The sequence below is a fragment of the Diabrotica virgifera genome, chromosome 2, assembly GCF_917563875.1.
Source record: "Diabrotica virgifera virgifera chromosome 2, PGI_DIABVI_V3a".
Classification (NCBI taxonomy): Eukaryota; Metazoa; Arthropoda; class Insecta; order Coleoptera; family Chrysomelidae; genus Diabrotica; species Diabrotica virgifera.
Genome location: NC_065444.1, coordinates 13766390 through 13787812, shown reverse-complemented (window position 1 = coordinate 13787812; position 21423 = coordinate 13766390). Strand labels below are relative to the sequence as shown.

Sequence of the window (21423 nt, the reverse complement as noted above, 5' to 3'; positions counted from 1 at the left end):
CTCCATAACTCTTCTAGTTATAACACCAAAAGAGATATGGTAGGTAAAAATAGTTTGTTTTTTGGTACATTCTCAAATTGTTGTATTCAACTTGAAATAACAGAGAAACGATCGGTTTTAAGTGTATAATGCTACCAACATGTTTTTTAGTGCTTGAAAAGATCTTTAAAATGAGTTATATTAAAGGTCCATTACATTAAAACTAAGCGAGATATGCTGCAAACAAAATTGATAACTAATATGTTTTAAGAAAAAATGAGAAGTAATTTTAACCCCCATCCATCAAAATGTAAATGCATCGTTTTCCTTCTACAATACCTTTTCCTATAGTGTTGTTTCTATGTTCAGAAAGTTGGACGGGTTTAAAATGAATGGTTTTTGAAAAAAAAAGATAAAATGATAGAGAGAGCATTTTTAAATTGTCTTAAAAATCTTCCTTTTTCTCCATGTAACTTGAAAATGATAAGAGATACAGTAATGAAAAATAAAAAGAAAATTTTTATCTGAAATAAACCTACATTTTTGTGTGGTATCTTTTTTCGTATCTCTTATCATTTTCCAGTTACATGTAAAAAAAGGAAGGTTTTTAAGAAAATTTAAAAATGCGATCAAAAATAAGATCAAATTTAAAATTTAAATTTGATCTTATTTTTTTCAAAAACCATTTTAAACCAGTCCAGCTTTTTGAACATATAAATAACACTATAATGAAAAGTATTGTAGAAGGAAAACGATGTACATATTTAAATTCTGATAGATGAGGGGTTAAATATACTTCTCATTTCTTCTTAAAATACATTAGTCATCAACTTTTTTGCAGAATATCTCACTTAGTTTGAATGCAATCGACATTTTTAGTATTGCTCATTTTAAAGGACTTTTTAAGCACTATAAAAGTTGTAAGTATCATTAAACACCTAAAATCGACCGTTTCTCTGTTATTTCAAGTTGAATACACCGATTTGAGCATGCAGCAAAAAAAAAACAAACTCTTCTTACCTACCATATCCCTCTTTGTATTTTAACTAGAAGATTTATGAAGGAATGAATCTCTTTGTTTTTTTATAACTTACAGAAATATTTTATATAGTTTTTTTGTTAGATGCATAGTTTTTAAGGTATATTAATTATAGAACAGTTTTTGCTTATAATTAGGTTCTCTAGCCTCTCCGTGGCTATTTTAACCAAAACATTTTTCACTCCCGAGAAGGTATAATAGAATACGTGTCGTAATGGGGTAGTTACTCTGAGAAGAGGGTTGGTTGTTAGGAATACACTATTTGTTCATACTTTATTTATTGAACACTACTAATTATTATCAGTAACAAGTTGGTGGACGAAAGTCTATATTATAACTACCTTGATGGTTGAATAATGAATGCTGAATAATGAATGATCTCTTTCTTTACTTGTTACGTATCTATAATCAATCCCAATTGTTTATTATGATTGTTGACACGATTCGACCTAATGAAATAATTATATCAAAATAGCTGACTAAGGTGATCTTGAAACAAGTGCATTATATTGGGAAATTTGTGTCACCTAGTTATTTACAACAACAGTCAATGTTTGTTTTAAGATATTTAAAAATTAAATGAATATGAGTTGCTTTTATTTTGGAATGATAATATAAGTCCTGTACATCCCCTACCCTTACAAGAAAAATTTTCTGAGAGATGTACCTTATTTTCTCTGCCTTTCCGACACAGAAGAAAATTTTTCTAAACAACGTCGCCAACTCATTACTGTGTTAAAGATTTATCCAAATATATACAAATATAAAATACAAATATAATGTATACAAATATACAACTTATTACTCTATAAAACAAATTAGTCCTCAAACATCGTCTATTCTTACTTATTACTTCCTTATATCTCGCGAAATTCTACACTCAGAAATTGTAATGAGTCCGGCACTGATATCGAATAAGCACACATGCTTTTTGATCGATCCTGACAAATAGTAAATTTAACTTACAAAAACCAATCATAGTATTCTTACACTACGTTAACATCAAGTATAATAGTGTTAGTTAAGTGTGTATAGAAAAACATTTTCTGTGAGTACATATTTTTCTATTAATAAGTATTTCATAACCAAAGAATTTTATAAAACCGTCAATAAACAACACCAGTCACTGATCGACACCAATTTTTTGTCTTTAAAGACAATTACCAAAACCCGAAGCGGAACAGGTCCGTACTTAGGAAAATCAAATGGTGTTGAGAAATGGAATTCGACGTCACTAATAATAGCGATGAATCATTATCGCAATCCACATCACAAAAACCTTTATCTTACTCTGCTGCAGCTAGTAGACAAAAAGAGACAATCTATCCATCCAAGCTACAAGCAGTAGTTTTTAATTCTCTCAATGATGTTAAATTAGAAGAATACTTGTTAGCGGTAGGAGCTTTAGTTAGTCCAAAACACATTATTTTTTCATCAAGAATCACCAACAATCGTATCTGTATCTATTTCTCAACCAAACAAGTCGTAGATTAATTTTTTTCAAACAGTAGAGGTTTCATCACTGTAAACAATACACAAATTCAAGTCCGTAGACTAATTACTCCAAGTGAAAGACTCCTAATATCCAATGTTTCTCCCACTATCCCGCATAAGGTAATAGAAAACGAACTACTGCTCTTAGGGCTAAAACCAACTTCATCAATGTCATTTTTGCGAATAGGAACCAACAATCCTGAATACAAACATGTACTCAGTTTCCGTCGACATATTTACGTATCTCCACCCACAGGTCCAATTCCCGATACCATTTTAATAACTCATGAAGATACTACAAATCGAATTTTTTTGACATTAGACAACTTATGTTTCATTTGCAAACAACATGGCCACATTTCCAGTAGTTGCTCAGTAAATGTAAATCACTCAGAAACAGCTGTCCCAACTGCTACACTTTCAAACAGAAACGAACCTAGTACAGTAACTTCAACAGAAACGACTGCTATTACACCTTCAACAACATGCACTTCTACAATCATATCAAATAATTCAACGCCACTAACAAAAATATTATCTACAACCAACCTAACACCTCTTGATACATCAACTACAGATAATACAATGCCAGTGATATCCCAACCAAATATATCCACCTCATCAGCCCCCTCACCTCACATAGTCATAACTAACCAGCCTTCATCTTCCAGTCTAAGCAATAATTCTTGCTCGGTTAATGAAAATAAAGAGAATCCAGCACCAAAAGAATTTAGCGTATCCAACGAAGAAAATACATCTAAATCATCCTCCAAACGAACTGTATCTGAAGCAATATCACCCCCGATTGAAACATCAGCTAGTGACGATGTATTTTCAAAGCCAACTCAGAAACAAAAAAGAATAAAAACAAAAATATCAACAATACCATTAGAAACGCTAATGCAACCAATTAAAGAATTATTCAATTCCGAAAAGCAAATATTAACTTTTGAGGAAACAGTTGATTTATTTGAAAACGCTCATGGAACAAAAGATGTTATCAGCGTTATAAACCCTAATTAGATCTAAAATAGATTACGGTTCCATAGTATATGCATCTGCGAAAGAATCCTTATTACACCACCTTGACGTAATCCAAAATACGGCATTAAGAATAGCTACAGGAGCATTTCGGACCAGCCCAATAGAAAGTTTACGAGCAGAAACTGGAGAGCCATCACTTGAACATAGAAGGATGCACTTAACTCTCACATACGCATTTGTTGCTAATTCTAATCCAAACAATCCATCTAGAAATAACATATTCACTGATCGTTTTAAAAACCTATATACTGAAAATAGGAACATGAAACCGCCATTCTACGAAAGAGTTAGGCAAACCCTTAGGACTTTACAAATTCCGATACCAAATACCTATTCCAACTTCATAGAAATTCCTCCTCCTTGGACATTAAGCATTCCTCAATCCGATACATCCTTAAATATCTTTAGAAAGAACGATACTCCACACTCCTTAATAAAAAATACTTTCATCAACAAACTAACAAAATTTTCTAAGTCCTATCATATATATACAGACGCTTCTAAAACATCTACTGGAGTTGGGGCAGCTGTCATTACTCCAAATAGTACACTTGAGTATAAACTACCATCCTTAAGCTGTATACATACTGGCGAGCTATACGCCATCTATCAATCTCTCGTTCATATTAACTCCAGTAATATATCCAATGCTCTTATAATTACCGATTCCCTCAGTTCCATCCATACCATTAACCAACTGTACACGAAGCATCAAATTGCTCTCCTAATTAAAAAAGAACTAGCTACCATTCAAAACAACAACCATATTGTACAATTCCTATGGGTTGCTTCACACATTGGCCTCCAAGGAAATGAAGCGGCGGATCGGACAGCCCAACAAGCCAGGGACAGTGAAACCGCGAGTGAAGTGAGAGTTGTAGTTCTTAATGATTTAAAATCATTTATTAAAGTGAAAGTCGAAAATCTGTGGCAAAACCAGTGGGACAGTTCAACTTCAAAATTTCGCGAAGTGAAAACGTTTGTAAAACCGTGGAAATCTCAAATTCACAACAGAACTCACCATGTCATTGTTACTCGCCTTCGTCTAGGACATACCCGACTTACCCACGGACACATAATTGGTCACACTAATCCCACTTTATGTGAAAACTGTAATATCCCACTAAGTGTTAAGCATGTACTTGCAGAGTGTCCAAAATACCAGTTGCAGAGACAGAACAACCACATCCTCGGATCAACAAGTGAAATCTTAGGAGAAAATTGTAAAATTGAACACTTGGTAAAATTCCTTAAAGATATCAATGTATTTAACAAAATCTAACATATGTAAATAAATTACCTTATGTATATGTATATGTCGCTAATAACCTCCGAGGTTGATGCGACTATTTTGTAAAATAAAAAAAAAAAAAAAAAAAAAAGAAATTGTAATGTATATTTTACCTTTTCCCTACTTAAAATAAAATTATAACTTTAATTCTTACATTTGAACTTACTTTTTAATTATACTTCTTTCACTTTTAAAATAATTATTTGATTTTCTGACCTTCTACATATTCTTCAATTAAAAAAAATTTCTCCGATTTCTTCCTCTTCTTCTTGACTGGTACTTTACTAATACATATTTTCATTTTCTTTATACTTAGTACTTTCTTCATAGTGTACTATTAAACATATTTCGTCTTCTTCGTATTTCTTCATTAAACTCGTATTTACGTCACATATTCTTCCTTTTCTAACCCTTACCTACTCGGTGGGTTTTTCGCAGCTTTCAATCCTTGTATTTGCTTCCGGTCCTTTCTCCACGTCCTTAGTCGTGGGAAGGTTTGTTCCAAAAAGACAAAATGGATAGTTGTGCGCTTAAAAAAAATCTTCTACATTTTGCATCCCTAAATTCCTGTCTGATCCGAACTGCTCAGTCTTGATGAGAGTCGGTTAGCTTCAAAACATGAAATGAGCATGCTAAAATTTTCTGATGTTAATTTGTACCTTTTTTCTTGACAAAAGTTGGTTTTTTATTGTTTATATTGTTAATTAACTTTGCTTCTAATATATTAAAAAATCAATGGTCTACTTAATTCATCACAAAACATTAAAAAAATCATGTTTATACTAAAATTCAACCGATATTGAAAACTTGAAATGAAAAAATCTTATTGTCGTTGTCAAAACTTCCACATTCAATAAAAATTCGAAAGAAAGTGGTAATAAAAATAGACTATATTTTATTAAAAAAAATCACGAAAAACTCTATTTACCTATCATTATTCTATCTAGCTAGAACTATTCTTTTCAATGCTATCTATCTATCTAACATCTAACACCTATCTATTTAACATCTACTAGCTAACATCTATCTAGGATTATTTTCTTATCTCGGTTATTTTTCTTATCTAGGGCCCTATACTATGTGCACGTCTACTACCTATAAAATTAACCTAAAAGTTAAGAACGAGAAAAACTTATGAATAAACGCTAAATAAATAATGTGAGATTTTGCTATTTACTAAATAATAGTTTTTTCTCACTTAGTTCAGCTTAGTTCGGTTCGTTTCGCGAATGGTCACTAATTACGTCACAAAAAAGTTTCTATTTCTCTAATTGAGGTACAGTCTTACATGACTTCATTTGGCTTAAATAAGTATATTTATATTATAGAATTTAAGGTTAGTTTACCTTAAAAAAAAATTAAAGTAACTTAATATTATACTAAATATCTACATGTACTTGAAGCAATAAAACGTATTCTTCTTAAATAGTACTTTTTACTGTATAAAATTCTTTTTAATTATTCTGTTTCCTAATCTTTTGTAGACAAATCTTCTTTAAATTATCCTTAAAACTTGTCCTTCATTATGATAATTTTTAAGGCTTAATTGTCCATATTCTTTTGTCTTTTTCCTCCAATGGGGTTTCCTTGTCATATATATCTTCCTTACGTCATTATAACTTGTATGTCTTTATTTTCTTCTTACATCATTACTTTCTTTTCTTCTTAAAATCATTGTATAAAAATTCTTGTATATCCTTGTATATAAATAATTTAATTTCTTTGTCATCTTCATGTTTTTTTATTTCCCTTTTTAGGATTCTTCTCTTTGTCTTGTCCTTTGTAAAAAAAATCTCTCAATCTTCATTATCGTAATTCCATTAAAAATATTTCTAATTCACCTTTCCTAGTGTATAATTTCAGTAATTTTTATGTCTTATGTAATGCGTAAAACTCTATTCAGCAAATTCCTCATGTATGTATTTCTGACTCGTTCAGGGTCAGGTAACAAAAGTATAATATGCCAAATAAAAGCCTGATATAGCATTTTAATCCGTTCAAGTTAAAAATAGATTTATGTATAATACGTTCTCGTATTGAGTTAAAAATAGCTATTATGTAAATAAAAAATCGTAAACACTTTTTAAAAGTTCTATCTAGGTATTTAAATCAAAGTTCGTCTATTTTCAAAAAATAAAATATAACATCACTTAGTAGTTAAAATATCAAGTAACTTGTCAAGTAAATGTTTCTTGAAACGAATATTATGAAAACTAGACCTAATTTACTAATTGTAATAAAAAATAATGAATCCTAATTTATCCCAAAATAACTATATATTATGAATTTCACTATATTATTAATAAAAAAGAAAATTTTACGTGTATGTGAGACTGTATGCAATGAAAAAAAATAAATTAAAAGTTACTCACGCGTACACTATTGTCATTGTCCACAATTAATTGTCCATGAAGTCTGGTCTTCTTGACGTTGGGCGTGGCTCCCATGTCTCCAAACCTTGTTCCTGCCGACGTCTGCTACTGCGACCCTGGCTAGGTCTCTCCAAATCCATCTCATACTCCATATACCAATTTTTTCCTTCTCTTCCAATTATAGAAGCTCGCCATCTTTCCTGTTCCCTACCTCAGAAGTCCAGTTCGTCTCTCCAGGTCGCCATATAATAGAATACGTGTCGTAACGAAGACGAAGACAGAGAAAATTGGGATGTGTGTTGCAGAATGTTCACATACTGCTACAATACAACCCCTAACGCGTATCATGGATACACACCGTTCGAACTGTTATATGGCAGGAAGGTTAACCTACCGGAAGACCTTACACAGGAGATTCAACCATGTTACAATATAGATGCCTACTACAATGAGTTACGATACAAACTACAAAGCGCACACGAGAGAGCCAGAACCTTCTTATTAAAACACAAAAAAGAGCGGCAAGAAAAGAATAAGCTCACAGCAACACCACAACACTTTAAGATAGGAGACCTAGTCCTTGTAAAAAGGGAAGAGAATGGTAAGTTTGATAGTCTTTATGTAGGTCCTTTCACGATAACAGAAGTAAATAACGTTAATTGTAAAATCAGAATAGAAAACAATAAAATCAAGGAAATACATAAGAATAGATTATATGCTTACAATCCGAAAACACAGTGAGTGACAAGTGTTACGAAACAATGTTGTTAAACGAACATTTTATATTATTTATGTATTTGCGTAGGCTTAGGAAGTTTGTATATAAAATAAATTTTTTGTATTGATTACAACACAGTATGGGTTGGTAGCACGACTTGCAAATTTCCCTCCCCGTAGTCGGAAAATTCCTAAAAAGGGAAGGTGTACAAGAATTCATCTGTACTCAGTAGATATATCTTAAAAACACCCTGTAATTATCTACAATAATTACTTTCAGTTATTTATGTCATCATAACAATATTACAACCTTCATTCGATTATATAAATATTGTTAGCCCAGATCACGATTCAACTAATAATTGCAGAGTCAATTATAAACACTTTTCATGGTCGATGCTGAATAGGCATTTCTAAAAATATAAACAGTAAAACTATAACAAGGGAATTCATAATATTATATTAGACATTCGTCATTCTATTTTGGTGATCAGACGTAATATTTCCACATTAAAGATAGTGTCTCTTTCTACACGAGATGTTCTTTGGGTGAGGTGCTACCAGCTTATGCTCATGTGAGTGTAAATAAACCAACTCAACAAGTAAAAGCGTATCAATTATTCCACCCCTCGGATAAGGGATAACCACCCTCACCGGGAGAAGATAGCCTTAGTGCCCAGGGCTGTCATATGGCGATCCTGGCAGGATCGCCATATAATAGAATACGTGTCGTAATGGGGTAGTTACTCTGAGAAGAGGGTTGGTTGTTAGGAATACACTATTTGTTCATACTTTATTTATTGAACACTACTAATTATTATCAGTAACAAGTTGGTGGACGAAAGTCTATATTATAACTACCTTGATGGTTGAATAATGAATGCTGAATAATGAATGATCTCTTTCTTTACTTGTTACGTATCTATAATCAATCCCAATTGTTTATTATGATTGTTGACACGATTCGACCTAATGAAATAATTATATCAAAATAGCTGACTAAGGTGATCTTGAAACAAGTGCATTATATTGGGAAATTTGTGTCACCTAGTTATTTACAACAACAGTCAATGTTTGTTTTAAGATATTTAAAAATTAAATGAATATGAGTTGCTTTTATTTTGGAATGATAATATAAGTCCTGTACAAAGGGGTGGGAACCACCCCCAAGATAAAAGCGCACATCGGCATAGGGTAGACTTTATTTCATGAGCTATTCCCTACTTACTGTGAAAATATCAAGTAAATCGATGTAGCAGGATGGAATTCGGAGCCAAATATTCTCATTGACTGCCCTAAAGATAAAATATCAAATCTTCATCGACCATAGAGAAAATATACAAAAATAATATTCATCGTATATCAAATCACTGAACTGTGTATAATCTTATGGTTCTCATAAAATATTCGAGTTGTACATTCGTACTTACTTCCTTAATCTGTATCTATATAATTATATCACGATGACCACTCGTCTCAACCGGCTTTTGACTTTATTCAAAACAAGAACCGTCTTCAGTCTTCATTCTTTGGCAACATTCCTCGTGAGACGCAAGTGTCCTGTGTTGCAAGAAATGGGCTCGAATATGTCGAACAATCGAAGGTAGAGCTCTCCAATTGTTCCGAATTAATTGACCAGTAATGAATGTGATATTGTGATAGACATATATATTTTCTTTATGTAATGATGTTTATTAGTGGTATGGTTAGTTTAGCTGTTTTGGGCATTATTAGTGCGATAAATATTGATAATGAGCTCAGGATTATTAAAGTCGGTAAGTTCTATTTAGAAATGAATTTTTTAGACCAAACAAATTAGCAAAAGAAAGCCTTTTTCGTGACACTTCTTGATACAATAAATACAAAATAATAAACAAATAAAATACGCAAACAATTAAACATCATTTTTATTTATAAACAATGTAAGATTGCTATTTGATTTTAAATACTAAAGGTAAATACCCGTAAATTATATGGAAAAGAGGAAAAGTGACACAATTTTACTAAAAAATCATAGAAAACTCTTTAGAATGAGGGTTTGTGAAGTTGTTTTTGTTAATTAGTTGCTTAATTATTGCAAAAATAGCTTCAAAAGTCGATTTTTTTGAGATTATTGATAAATTTTCTAAAAATGCCCAGAAAACTTTAAATTTTGCGTGAGAATGGAGATACTATCATATCACAAATATTTAGCTATAAAAATTTTAAGAAGTTTCACTTATATAATAGTTACTGCAAAATATGAAATTGTTTATCCTAGGCCTGGATCCAGCGTACCAAAAAATTTTTATTAATAGCAAGCTGAAAATTTGTTCATAGCTTAACGGTGTCTAGTCGGACAAACTTTGATGTATGGGAACACTGGAACAGGGAAAGTTTTAATTGTGGAACGTGTTATCCTCGCAAGTTTATGATTGTGAAAACTAGCAGGTTGTTTTTAAGTTTATTCAATAGCAAACTTTATATGAAAAAATGTTTGTCTGACAAATATGTTGGGCATTTTAATAAGTCCGACAGGAGAACATGTTTAATGACAGGAATTATAATTTTGGTAAAAAGCAATCTGATTTTTGCATGAAAGTTTAATGAAAGGGTAACAAATCAATTGGAAATTCTGTCCGACAAAATACATGGGACGTTTTCGTAGTCTGACGTTCGAAACCTGTAACCTGTTCCACAATTAAAACTTCTCCTGTTCCAGTGTTCCCGTACATCAAAGTTTGTCCGACTAGACACCGTTAAACTATGATTAAATTTTGAGCTTGCTGTATTAATAAACTTTTTTTGGTACACGGGATGCAGGATGCAGGCCTATCCCATAAAGCTAGGACTATCCCATAAAGTTTATGTTAAATATTGTAAAATAGGTTTGAAAAGTAGGTACTGCAACTTTAAGCTTAAAAAACATTTAAAATAACTCAACTTCAAGTTAACTCATGTAGCAACTTATTTTTTTTTTTTCGAAATGTTGTTATTTTTAGATTAATTAAAAAAATACAATATCCTACGACCCTTAGAAACCGAGTTACCTATTTTTCTTCAAAAATTCACTGATGCTTTGTTTTTAAACATCAAGAGAAATGAAAAAAAAAGTAGCATTGAAAGATTAATAGCGTAAGTTTCGACAAAGAAAAATTTCAAACGTCTCCTTTAAAAATGATGCATCCTCGATTTTACTATTTCAAAAACTGAATTCATAACTTCAAATTTATAAAAACCGAAATATCTCCAGTTTCAATCAACGAAAATTGAAGTCTTTTTAACGTGCATTCCTTATGTGTCACTCCGGAGGTGACCTTATGCAGTGACGCATTTTTTGTCGCTTATACTGTGTGCAATACCAGCGTTCACGCATTTATACATCAGGTTAAAGTTAAAATTAAAGCTGACATAACTTTGGATCTCGACCACTTAAAGGCTTCCTTAAAAGCTTAAAATTTAGGTTGGGTTATCTATTTAAAAAATTCGTTGAGTTATAATATTGAAGCAAAATCAAACAGATGAGAGAAATCATTAAGGACAACGTGTGCTGGCTTATTTATGAAGCAAAAAGCTAAATTTCTAGGCTTAAAAAATATTTAAGGCACGTGCCAAGAAATCCAATAAGTAGAGAGTGTTAAAAATACATATATAACTACAGTAAAACCTGTGTTACCGACCACCTGCCAAAACCGGCAACCTGTACTAACGGCCAGTTTAAAAATTCCCCAAACCAATTATATGTAGACTACACAAACTAGCAATACCGGCCACCTTTCTATATCGGCCAATATTTCTTTCATTTTTAGTGGCCGTTAATGACAGGTTTTACTGTATATTCACCTAAATGTTTAATGTTTATGCAACTTGAGATTGTGAGGAAAAAGTACTATCAGTTTACAAAGATAAAAAATGATTTTTGAAAAACTGGCTATTTTGAAACAAAACTGCCACTTTGAACATAATAGATGTACCTATTTTAATTTACAAATGCTTGTTTAAAAAATATTTAAAAACTCTTTCATTTGCCGGTTTCTACACGTTTTCCCTCGTTCAGTTAAATTTTAACAAACACTGTTTTCTTTTTTTTCTTCGGTTTTGCAAATTATTTCGTCAAAAAGTTGACATTTTAACAAGAAAAATGAGACCTGCGCAAAAATCGGTCGACTATGCTCAGAAATCTTCAAATATAGTACAAAAGGGCTATTTTTGACCCTTTCGAGGTACATATCTCAACACCAGGGGCACCTAGTGTGTTAAAAAACTAGATGCTATAGCCTATTTTTTAAGATACAATAATATACTCAAATTTGGTGTACATAAATATATATAGGTAATATAAAAGATTCGAATGACTCACAGTATCTTTATCAGAACGGAAGTAAAAAAATTAAAATATGCTTTCTTTGATGAAACAAAACTTGTTATTCACTTGCAAAAACCAAACGTAAAAAACGGAGTGTATAACTGTATAAGATGTGAATCAAATTCATGAAACATGTTAATGACCCGTTTTTTTTCTATTTTGCCTCTGGCTGTAATTTTTTAACAGATTTAAATATATATTTATATTTGCATATATAGCGAAACTATAACCTACTTTTTAAGGCATTTAAATACCCATAAAAGAACTAAACCAAAATATACTGGAAAAAAATTGCCAGTGACTAGATTGTATTATTTACTACTATATATTAGTGGCTGGCAATTTTAATTGAAAGTAGATACAATGAGTCAGTTTGGATCATTAGTCACTTTAATTCCACTTTTCAAGTATCCCCAAGAAAAATCATCTTTAGGACTCAAATCGGGTAAACGAGGAGGCTATTCAATACTACCTAATCTACCAATCTATCGCTTGCGAAATGTCTGATCTAAATTACTTCTAATTATTTTTTGGGAGTATTTTATTTTTAAACTAAAACATTTGTTTTTATATGCTCACTAAGCTGATACTCTTTTTTTATATGCTGCCAAATACTAAATTATGAATACTTGATTATTCAATCACCTATTAAAAAAAAAATAATAGTAAAATACAAAATAAATTTTAAAATAAATTTAATAAAAACGTAAAAACTTTTAGATTGTTATGAGAGGATACAAATAGGCCAAAGACTTAGTCCTAGTATGGTATATAAGTCATTTAATTACAACACTGTAGGAGATTGTAAAAAGGCGTGCTCTGAAGAAAAATCGGCTTGCAAAAGTTTCAGTTTTGGGTAAGTTTAACAAGTACTGTTTTCTTATATTAGGTATATCATAATAATTTCTTCATCCAATCCATACAATCCAAAAACATGCGGAAACTATGTTTTAAAATTTAAACTCAAAATTACTAAAGATCATCAGTTCGTTGTTGTTTATAAAGTAAATTGTAAAGACTGCGATTCAACATATTATTATATTGGGCGAACACACCAATATCTACATAAATGGGTTGTTGCACACAATACAACATAGTGTACAAACCAACATATCAACCACTACAACCTAAGCTAAACATTCTCCAGAAAATAACCATTCTTTTGATTTTGATAATTTATAGATTTTAGAAAAAAAAATAATTACAACAAAAGATGTATATTGGAGATGATTCACATAAAAGAAGATAAAAAATGTATTAATAATAAGACCGATATAAAATATCTCTCCAAAAAATATCACAACTTAATACATTGAGTTGTTAGTAAATGCGCTAGTGGCAGATATTTTTAAATACGACCCTGCACCAGTTGTATTTTTAAGTGTCTGTCATATGGAGGCAGCGTAAAATATAACGTTTGGATTCCATCGAGAACAAGCAGACATAAATATAAATTATAATTAGTAATGTTTATGTCATTAAAATGTTTATTGAGAATGGCGGAAATAGCCGAAACGTTTAAGCAATAACAAAGTGGTTTGCAACTCTCCAAAAGATACTCTTTATTCCGCTAATTGTTTCAATACAAACAGAATCATGTGTTTAAAAATTTGCCCTGTTTTTTTATTAATATTAAAACTAATTAATTGATTGATAGATCGATTTATTTTTTACTATGATCTTTTGTAGAATTTCCGCCAAAGGGAATGCCACTTGTGAGCTAAGTTCAACATTAATTAAAGAAACACCAGATTCTAAAACAGCTGGGACGGAACCGAATGTTGACTTTGACTTATATGTAAAAAAACCCGGTTGTACGGTAGTGACCGAAAAGCATCCACACCACAAACCTACAGATGATCATTTTGTGAAACCCACTACATTGGGCAAAGTACCTTTAGAAGAAATTGGGCATCCTCCACATCCAGGTTCATATCCACAACCACAAGAAGGCATTCAAAATGTACACACTTTAGTAAGCATAGCAAGTGGCCCTCAATCTGTATTGAATCCAGTCCATGGAATTCTAGTGGCTCCTCAAGAACAGGAAAACCATGGGCTCGAAAATGAAGCCTTTCCGTTTTTAAGTGAGAACTATAGCGAGCATTATGGGACATTTGGACATGGTTTTGGTTCTTGGGATTTTGGAACCGAGTTTATGAAATTTGATCGTCCAGATTTTGCACCTTTATATCAAGATATAGACAGACAAGATAATAGCTATTATTTTAGGTAAGATATAGATCTATTTGTTAAAATAATTTGTATTGCGCCAGGGAGCATTTTTTCCTCTTGTTCTAATTCTTCTTCTTTTTCTTCTAGCCATTCACGTCCACATCTGAACATAAGCCTCTTCAAGTCTTCCTTTCCATTGTTTTTTATTGTACGCTACTTGTAGCCAATTTTTCCCAGTAGTCCGTTTCAGATCATCTGTTTATCTTCTTTTACTTGCACTCATTTATTTATGTTGCTCACACATATATAGCTCACATACATGCACATATTTCGAATCCAATTATAAAGAATTTTAACCTCTTCAGAACTTTGTATGAAAGGAATTACAATCACAGTTTTTGGAAATGTGCTAAATACTTAAGCTTCCTACTGTACTTAACAGCACGCCACATGCTATGCCACAGTTTAATGATAAAGAATCAGCTAATTCACTCTCGAATTTTAACGGTTCCAATTTTGCAATCCACTCCTGAGACAAAATTTTGAATTCGCGACGATAACGACTAATCACGGCAAACGTAGGATGCCGTTAACTGTCATTCAACTGCGCGAAGAACTAAAATTTTTGATGCGCCGTTACCAAAATGGAACATAGAGAACAAAAGATTTTCGCAGTGTGGTCCTACTGATTATATAGCATTATTATAGTGTGGCATAGGTTTTACTGTACCTACATTTTTTACAGATATGGAGAGAGGCCGCAGAAACGTCCACATTCTCCAAAGAACGATTATCCAAGATATCCCAACCCAGATAGATACGGTTCTGTGATACCACATCCAAACCACTATTATCAAAGGCCAACAGCTGAACAATTTCCGTATCCAATTTACAGACCAAATAGTATAGAACGACCGGAATACCACTACCATCGCCCATCTAGACCATACGACGACAAGCCAATTGAAGAAAACATTCCTTTGAAGCAACCCACCTCCAAGCCAGTGACTATTTCTCTAATTTACGAAATAGAAACTCATCCAACTTTAGTTCAGAAGCCCCAAACCAAGCCTGTTTACGAAACAGGCCCAAACGAAAATGAAGATAAACATCCGCTATATGGGGTTCAGGAGTATAGTGAAAAACCTATTACCACACATAGTACCGGCTATAATGGAGGAGAGATAACGTCAATAATAACAGAAATTAAAGAAGGTAAGTAGATATTCATACTCATTATGTCGATTGTACTTAAACATCTGATTGTACATATACATTAAATTAGTTTTATAGTGTTCCACGCCTTTCCGTTCCTAATCACCCCTCCTTTCTATTGTAGCCGTCTTCCTCTCTTAAATTTCTTTCAGACATCGTCTTGGAGATGCCCTTTATCCATGTAGTTGCTGGTCTTCCTCGTTTTTGTTTTTCTGTGGAGGTCCATTCTAACACTTTTTTGGGGATTCTCCTTTCCTCCATTCGTCTTACGTGTCCGTACCATATTAGCTGTTGTCTTTCGATGTAATCTATGATTGTTCTTTCTACTTCCATTTGTTGTCTAATGTCGTCGTTTCTTATGTGTTCTAGTCTAAGTCTAGATCTTCTTGCTGACCTTCTCCAAAAGTCCATCTCAGTGGCTAGTAATTTATCTTTGTACTTTTTGGTTAATTGCCAGACTTCAGCTCCATAGGTTAACACTGGTTTTAATATTGTGTTGTAAATTCATCTGATTGTAATGGAGCTAAAATATTGTGTGCTATTACAAGATGTTGCAAGTACGTCAAATGTGGACATGTGTAACATATAGATCTCCTTCATAATTATCCATTTGTTTCCGTCTTATGCCTCTTGTATCTAATTCCTACGTTTTAAATCGTCAGCCCTACCTGTTGGTGGACGACCTTTGCTTCGGTAAGCATCGTCTCTTGGTGTCCGTTCCAATATCCGCTTCCTTCATCTGTTATATATAATTCGAGCCGCGCGATCTGCCCAGTTCCATTTCAGTGTTGATACTCTCTCCACTGCATCAGCCACTTCTGATCTTTGTCGTAGCTGGCGATTTGGGAACTTGTCTTATAGTGAAACGCCCAACATAGCATGCTCCATCGCCCTTTATGACACACGGATCTTTTGCACTGTTCTCCTTATCATGGTCAACGTTTCCGCTCCGTAAGTCAACACTGACAAAACACACTGATTAAACGTTTTTTGTAGACACATTTAGAACGATTTGAAAATGTGGTTCAACTTGCAGAAGGCTGCACGTCATATACGAAGGAGAAGCCCAACGGTTTGGTTATCTTTTCCTATGCAAATCTCCTAGGTAACCTAGGTATTTATAGGCCATTACCTGGTCTATGGATCTTGTTCCTACACATATACATATATCTTCGCGGACTACAAGCTTTGTCGTCATCTGGGCTTTAGATATCTTCTTCTTAACGTGCCCTATCAAGTCCCCTTGACGTTGGCGATTAACATGGCGAAACTGTCTCTGTCTCGAGCTATTCTAAATAGGTGTTCTGCTTTCTTTATTCCTGTCCACTCCCGGATATTCTTCAACCAAGAGGCCTGCTTTCTACCAATTCCTCTGCGTCCTTCGATTTTACCCATCATAATAAGTTGAAGAATATTATACCGGTCTCCCCTTACTAAGTGTCCAAAATACGCCGCCAGCTTTCTATATTTGATGTTATCAAGCAGCTCGCGAGTAGCATTTGCTTTCTTAGGCCACGTTCAGAGTGGACGAGCAAAGAGCAAAGAGCAAAGAGCAAAGAGCAACGAGCAAAGAGCAAAAAGTGCACGTTCAGAGTGGACGAGCAAAGAGCAAAGAAGTGCTAATAGCGGGTAGTTACGCTAGACGAGAGTTTAGTTCTTTTCCACTCGGCAGTATGGATAGGAGCGGTAGGATATTTGCTCTTTACTCTCACAGTAGTCCATGTAGTGAGACCGCTCCCGTCTGAAAAAAATTCCGATTCGGTCTCTTTGTGGATTCCTATTTAAAAATATTTTAAAATTTCCTTTAAACAAATCTGAAGGGTGCCGGGCGGAATTTTTGGGCAGAAATTGTTTAAACAATTTTTTTTTAAACAAATACAAAAGATCACGTTTTTTGCTCTGGAACATATATTTTTAAGTTTTTTGGGTCATTCTAAACAACAAAGGTATCTTGTAAATGTTCTCAAAAATTGATAGTTTTCGAGTTATAGGCAATTTAAAATCTGAAAAATGCGAAAATACGCATTTTCGAGGCCTAAAAACTCATATTTAAATTAGTATTTTTGAGGTTGCCAGATACTTAAATTGAAGTTTAAACATTGAGCTTCAAGACTCTGAAGAGTGATCGCATCTAACCTTAATTTATACCGTTGTTTTTTAATTGTTAAATATGCGTGTTTATCCGATTTTTTTGCCGGTGCGGCGCGCTCTATTTCAAAAATCTCCTATTTTCCTCCGAAAATTATTTTTTCTAGATTTTTTGGGATTTTCTAAATAAAATAAGTTTCTTGACATTTTTCTCAAAAGTTAAGAGTTTTAAAGTTATAAGCGATTTAAAATCCAAAACTGAGTTTTTTATTAACTTATAACTTTAAAACTATTAACTTTTGAGAAAAATGTCAAGAAACTTATTTTATTTAGAATATCCCAAAAAATCTAGAAAAAATAATTTTCGGAGGAAATAGGAGATTTTTGAAACAGAGCGCGCCGCACCGGCAAAAAAATCTGATAAACACGCATATTTAACAATTAAAAAACAACGGTATAAATTAAGGTTAGACGCGATCACTCTTCAGAATCGAAGCTGAATGTTTAGTCATCAATTTAAGTATCTGGTAACCTCAAAAATACTAATTGAAATATGAATTTTTAAGCCACGAAAATGCGTATTTTCGCATTTTTCAGATTTTAAATCGCCTATAACTCGAACACTATTAATTTTTGGGAAAAATTACAAGATACCTTTTTTGTTTAGAATAACCCAAAAAACCTAAAAATATATGTTCCGGAGCAAAAAACGTGATCTTTTGTATTTGTTTAAAAATAGTTATTTATGAAACAGTTCGTGAAGTATGCTTTTTGCGAACGCACGCGATATTTAGAGTTCTATACATCGCGTAAGTTCGCAAAAAGTACTTCGTGCACAGTTTCATACAATATTTTATCTACTCTACCATAAACAAATAAAAAAACTGTAACTCTTCGTCACTGGAATTCATTTCTATTCTACAATTTTTAGAACTTTGACATTTAAAAATTCTAACTTCTTTCAAACCACAAAATTGTAAAAACTTTTGTCGTAATTTATTGCTCATTATGTCATCACCATGACAACGCCAAAGTTAAGGATATTTGATTATATGAAAGTGTGTTAAAAACAGTGCGAAAAAGTAAGTCCCATTTAAAATACATTGTTACTTCACGCTCACTTTAAACACTTCACGCACTGCTATCTATAATGACAGTTTTCACAAACTAAAAACTTACACATAACATAACATAGAGTAGATAAAATTGTTTAAACAATTTCTGCCCAAAAATTCCGCCCAGTACTCTTCAGATTTGTTTAAAGGGGACATTTTTGAATAGGAATTGACAAAGAAACCGAATCAAAATTTTTTTCAGACGGGAGCGGTCTCACAACATGGACCAAAGAGTGCGAGCGGAGAAATCAAACTTGTTTGGTTTCGCCGCTTTGCTCTTTGCTAGCACTCTGTGTACCTCCATTTCCCAGTATGAGTTTGATTTCTCCGCTTTGCTCTTTGCTCTTTGCTCGTCCACTCTGAACGCGGCCTTAAGGACTGCCACATTTGTCAGCATAGCCGTCCATGGTATTTTCAGTATACGTCTGTGCAGCCACATTTCAAAGGCCTCCAAACGGTTAATGCTGGATATTTTTAATGTCCATGCTTCGACACCATACAAGAGGACTGACCAAATGTAGCATTTCATCATGCGCTTTCGAAGTTGAAGTTGCAAGTTATCATTACAGAAGAATTACCTCATTTTTAAAAATGTCGTGCGGGCTATCTCTATTCTACATTTTATGTCTTTATCTGGATTTAGTTGTTCAGTAATATGGCAACCAAGATATTTAAAACTGGGTACTCTTTGAATTATATGACCATCAACATATAACCGTGAATCTTGATGGGCCAAACGGCTAAATACCAAGTATTTTGTTTTTGAAAAGTTTATATTTAGGCCAAACTCTCTTCCCACTGTGCCAATGGCATTTAAAAGGTGTTGTAATCTATTCATATCATCACTTAAAATAACTGTATCGTCTGTATATCTGATTGCATTTATCAGAATTCCATTAACTTTCACACTCCATTCCAAATTATGCAGCGCTTCCTGGCTTCCTTAAATATTCTATCTGAATATAAATTTAATAACAGTGGGGACAGTATACAACCCTGTCTGACACCTCTTTGTATTTTGCATATTTCTGTTGATTTTCCATTTATGCAAGCTGTCGCTGTTTGACGCCAGTATCATTTTTCTATGATTCGTACATCTTGACTATCAACTCCTTTATCCTTTAATATTTTAATTAATTTGTGATGTTGTACTCGATCAAAGGCCTTCTCATAGTCAATAAATACAGCAAAGACGTCTTTCCTTTGATCTAGGCATTTCTGCAATACATTTAGTGCAAAGAGTGCGTCCCGGGTGCCCAGTCCATTTCTGAAGCCAAATTTTGTTTCATCATGGTCTTCAATTTTTTTATTTATGATTCTACTGTGGATGATACACAGAAAGATTTTTAAAGTGTGTCTCATAAGGCTTATCATTCTATAAGCGCTACAGTTTTTCGGACGTTCTTTTTTAGGTAGGGTTATGAATTCGGACTTTAATCAATCTTCAGGGATATCACCAGTCGAATAAGCATCATTGAAAGGTTTGACTAGTATTCCAATGTTTTCCTCATTTATGAGCTTTAACATTTATGTAGGTACAGTGGAACCTCGTTAACTCGGACTAATCGGGACCGCGGCCGATCCGGGTTATCGAAAATCCGGGTTAGCCGGAGAAAATGATAAAAATTAATAAAATACGGTATACTTACAGATAAACTCCGTTATAATTGAAATAACATGAAATATATATGCACAGTACACATCTAAATTACGTATCAATTACGCCTTTATCAATTCTACCTAATGCTTCTAGTTTCTTTTCCATTGTCACTACAACATTTTTACGTTTTGTTGCCATTACGTAGACAAAAAAGCACGCAAACACAAAATCTGAATAGATTTACGAATGATTACAGAACGGAAGCGAACAATACGACTGTACTACACACAATACGGTCTCAATCACAACGATGTTATGTTATTTAATAACAGTGAAGACTAAGACCATTGTTTAAAAAAGAATTTTTTAATAGTCTTTTAGTTTTTTATAAACACTGCTAAGACAGTTTGAAATAAATAAAGGATACTACAGGTGCCTGTTGTTTCCGATAACACGACAATGAACGTCATGTGCCATGAGTATTTTTACTATCGGATAAGTATATGTAGTTCAAATTACACAAATACCCATTATCTCTCAAATATTATATTACAAACATTTTTATTGTTGAAATGTTTGTCTGATAAAAATCGGTCCGGGTTAGCCGGACTTCTGGGTTATCGGGGGCCGACTTATCGGGGTTCCACTGTATGTTGTCAGGACCAACGGCTTTCTTGTTTTTTGCCAATTTTATAGATATGCTTTAGATATATTTATTTTAAATTCTCCTTCTAGGGAGGAAAGGTAGAGCTTATTTAAAAGTTCTTTGGCCTCATTTATCTTATCAGCTGTAAGCACAATATCATCTGCAAACCTCAGGTGGGTAAGCTTTTCTCCTTTTATGTGTATACCATTGTCGGTCAGTTTCGCCCTTTTATTTATAATTTCATATATTATTGCAACATTCGATAGTTTAAAAAAGGAAAGACTATACGCTGCATATAACATT

General features: G+C 33.0%; 2 protein-coding genes across 2 annotated transcripts in view; both read left to right on the top strand.

Moving 5' to 3' along the window:
* Positions 1 to 2680: 2680 nt before the first annotated feature.
* LOC126880559 (uncharacterized) lies at positions 2681 to 6346 on the top strand. The gene is made up of 2 exons (XM_050644496.1): positions 2681 to 3340; positions 6332 to 6346. Exons 1-2 carry the CDS (start codon positions 2681 to 2683, stop codon positions 6344 to 6346), a joined length of 675 nt encoding a protein of 224 aa, XP_050500453.1.
* Positions 6347 to 9426: 3080 nt separating this feature from the next.
* LOC114338448 (uncharacterized) overlaps positions 9427 to 21423 on the top strand; it is a 110253-nt gene continuing 98256 nt past the window's right edge. The window contains exons 1-4 of the mRNA XM_028289052.2: positions 9427 to 9711; positions 13002 to 13137; positions 13971 to 14513; positions 15202 to 15671. Coding sequence (XP_028144853.2) covers positions 9621 to 9711; positions 13002 to 13137; positions 13971 to 14513; positions 15202 to 15671 — 1240 coding nt within the window. The 5' untranslated portion in view covers positions 9427 to 9620. The remainder of the gene's footprint in view (positions 9712 to 13001; positions 13138 to 13970; positions 14514 to 15201; positions 15672 to 21423) is intronic.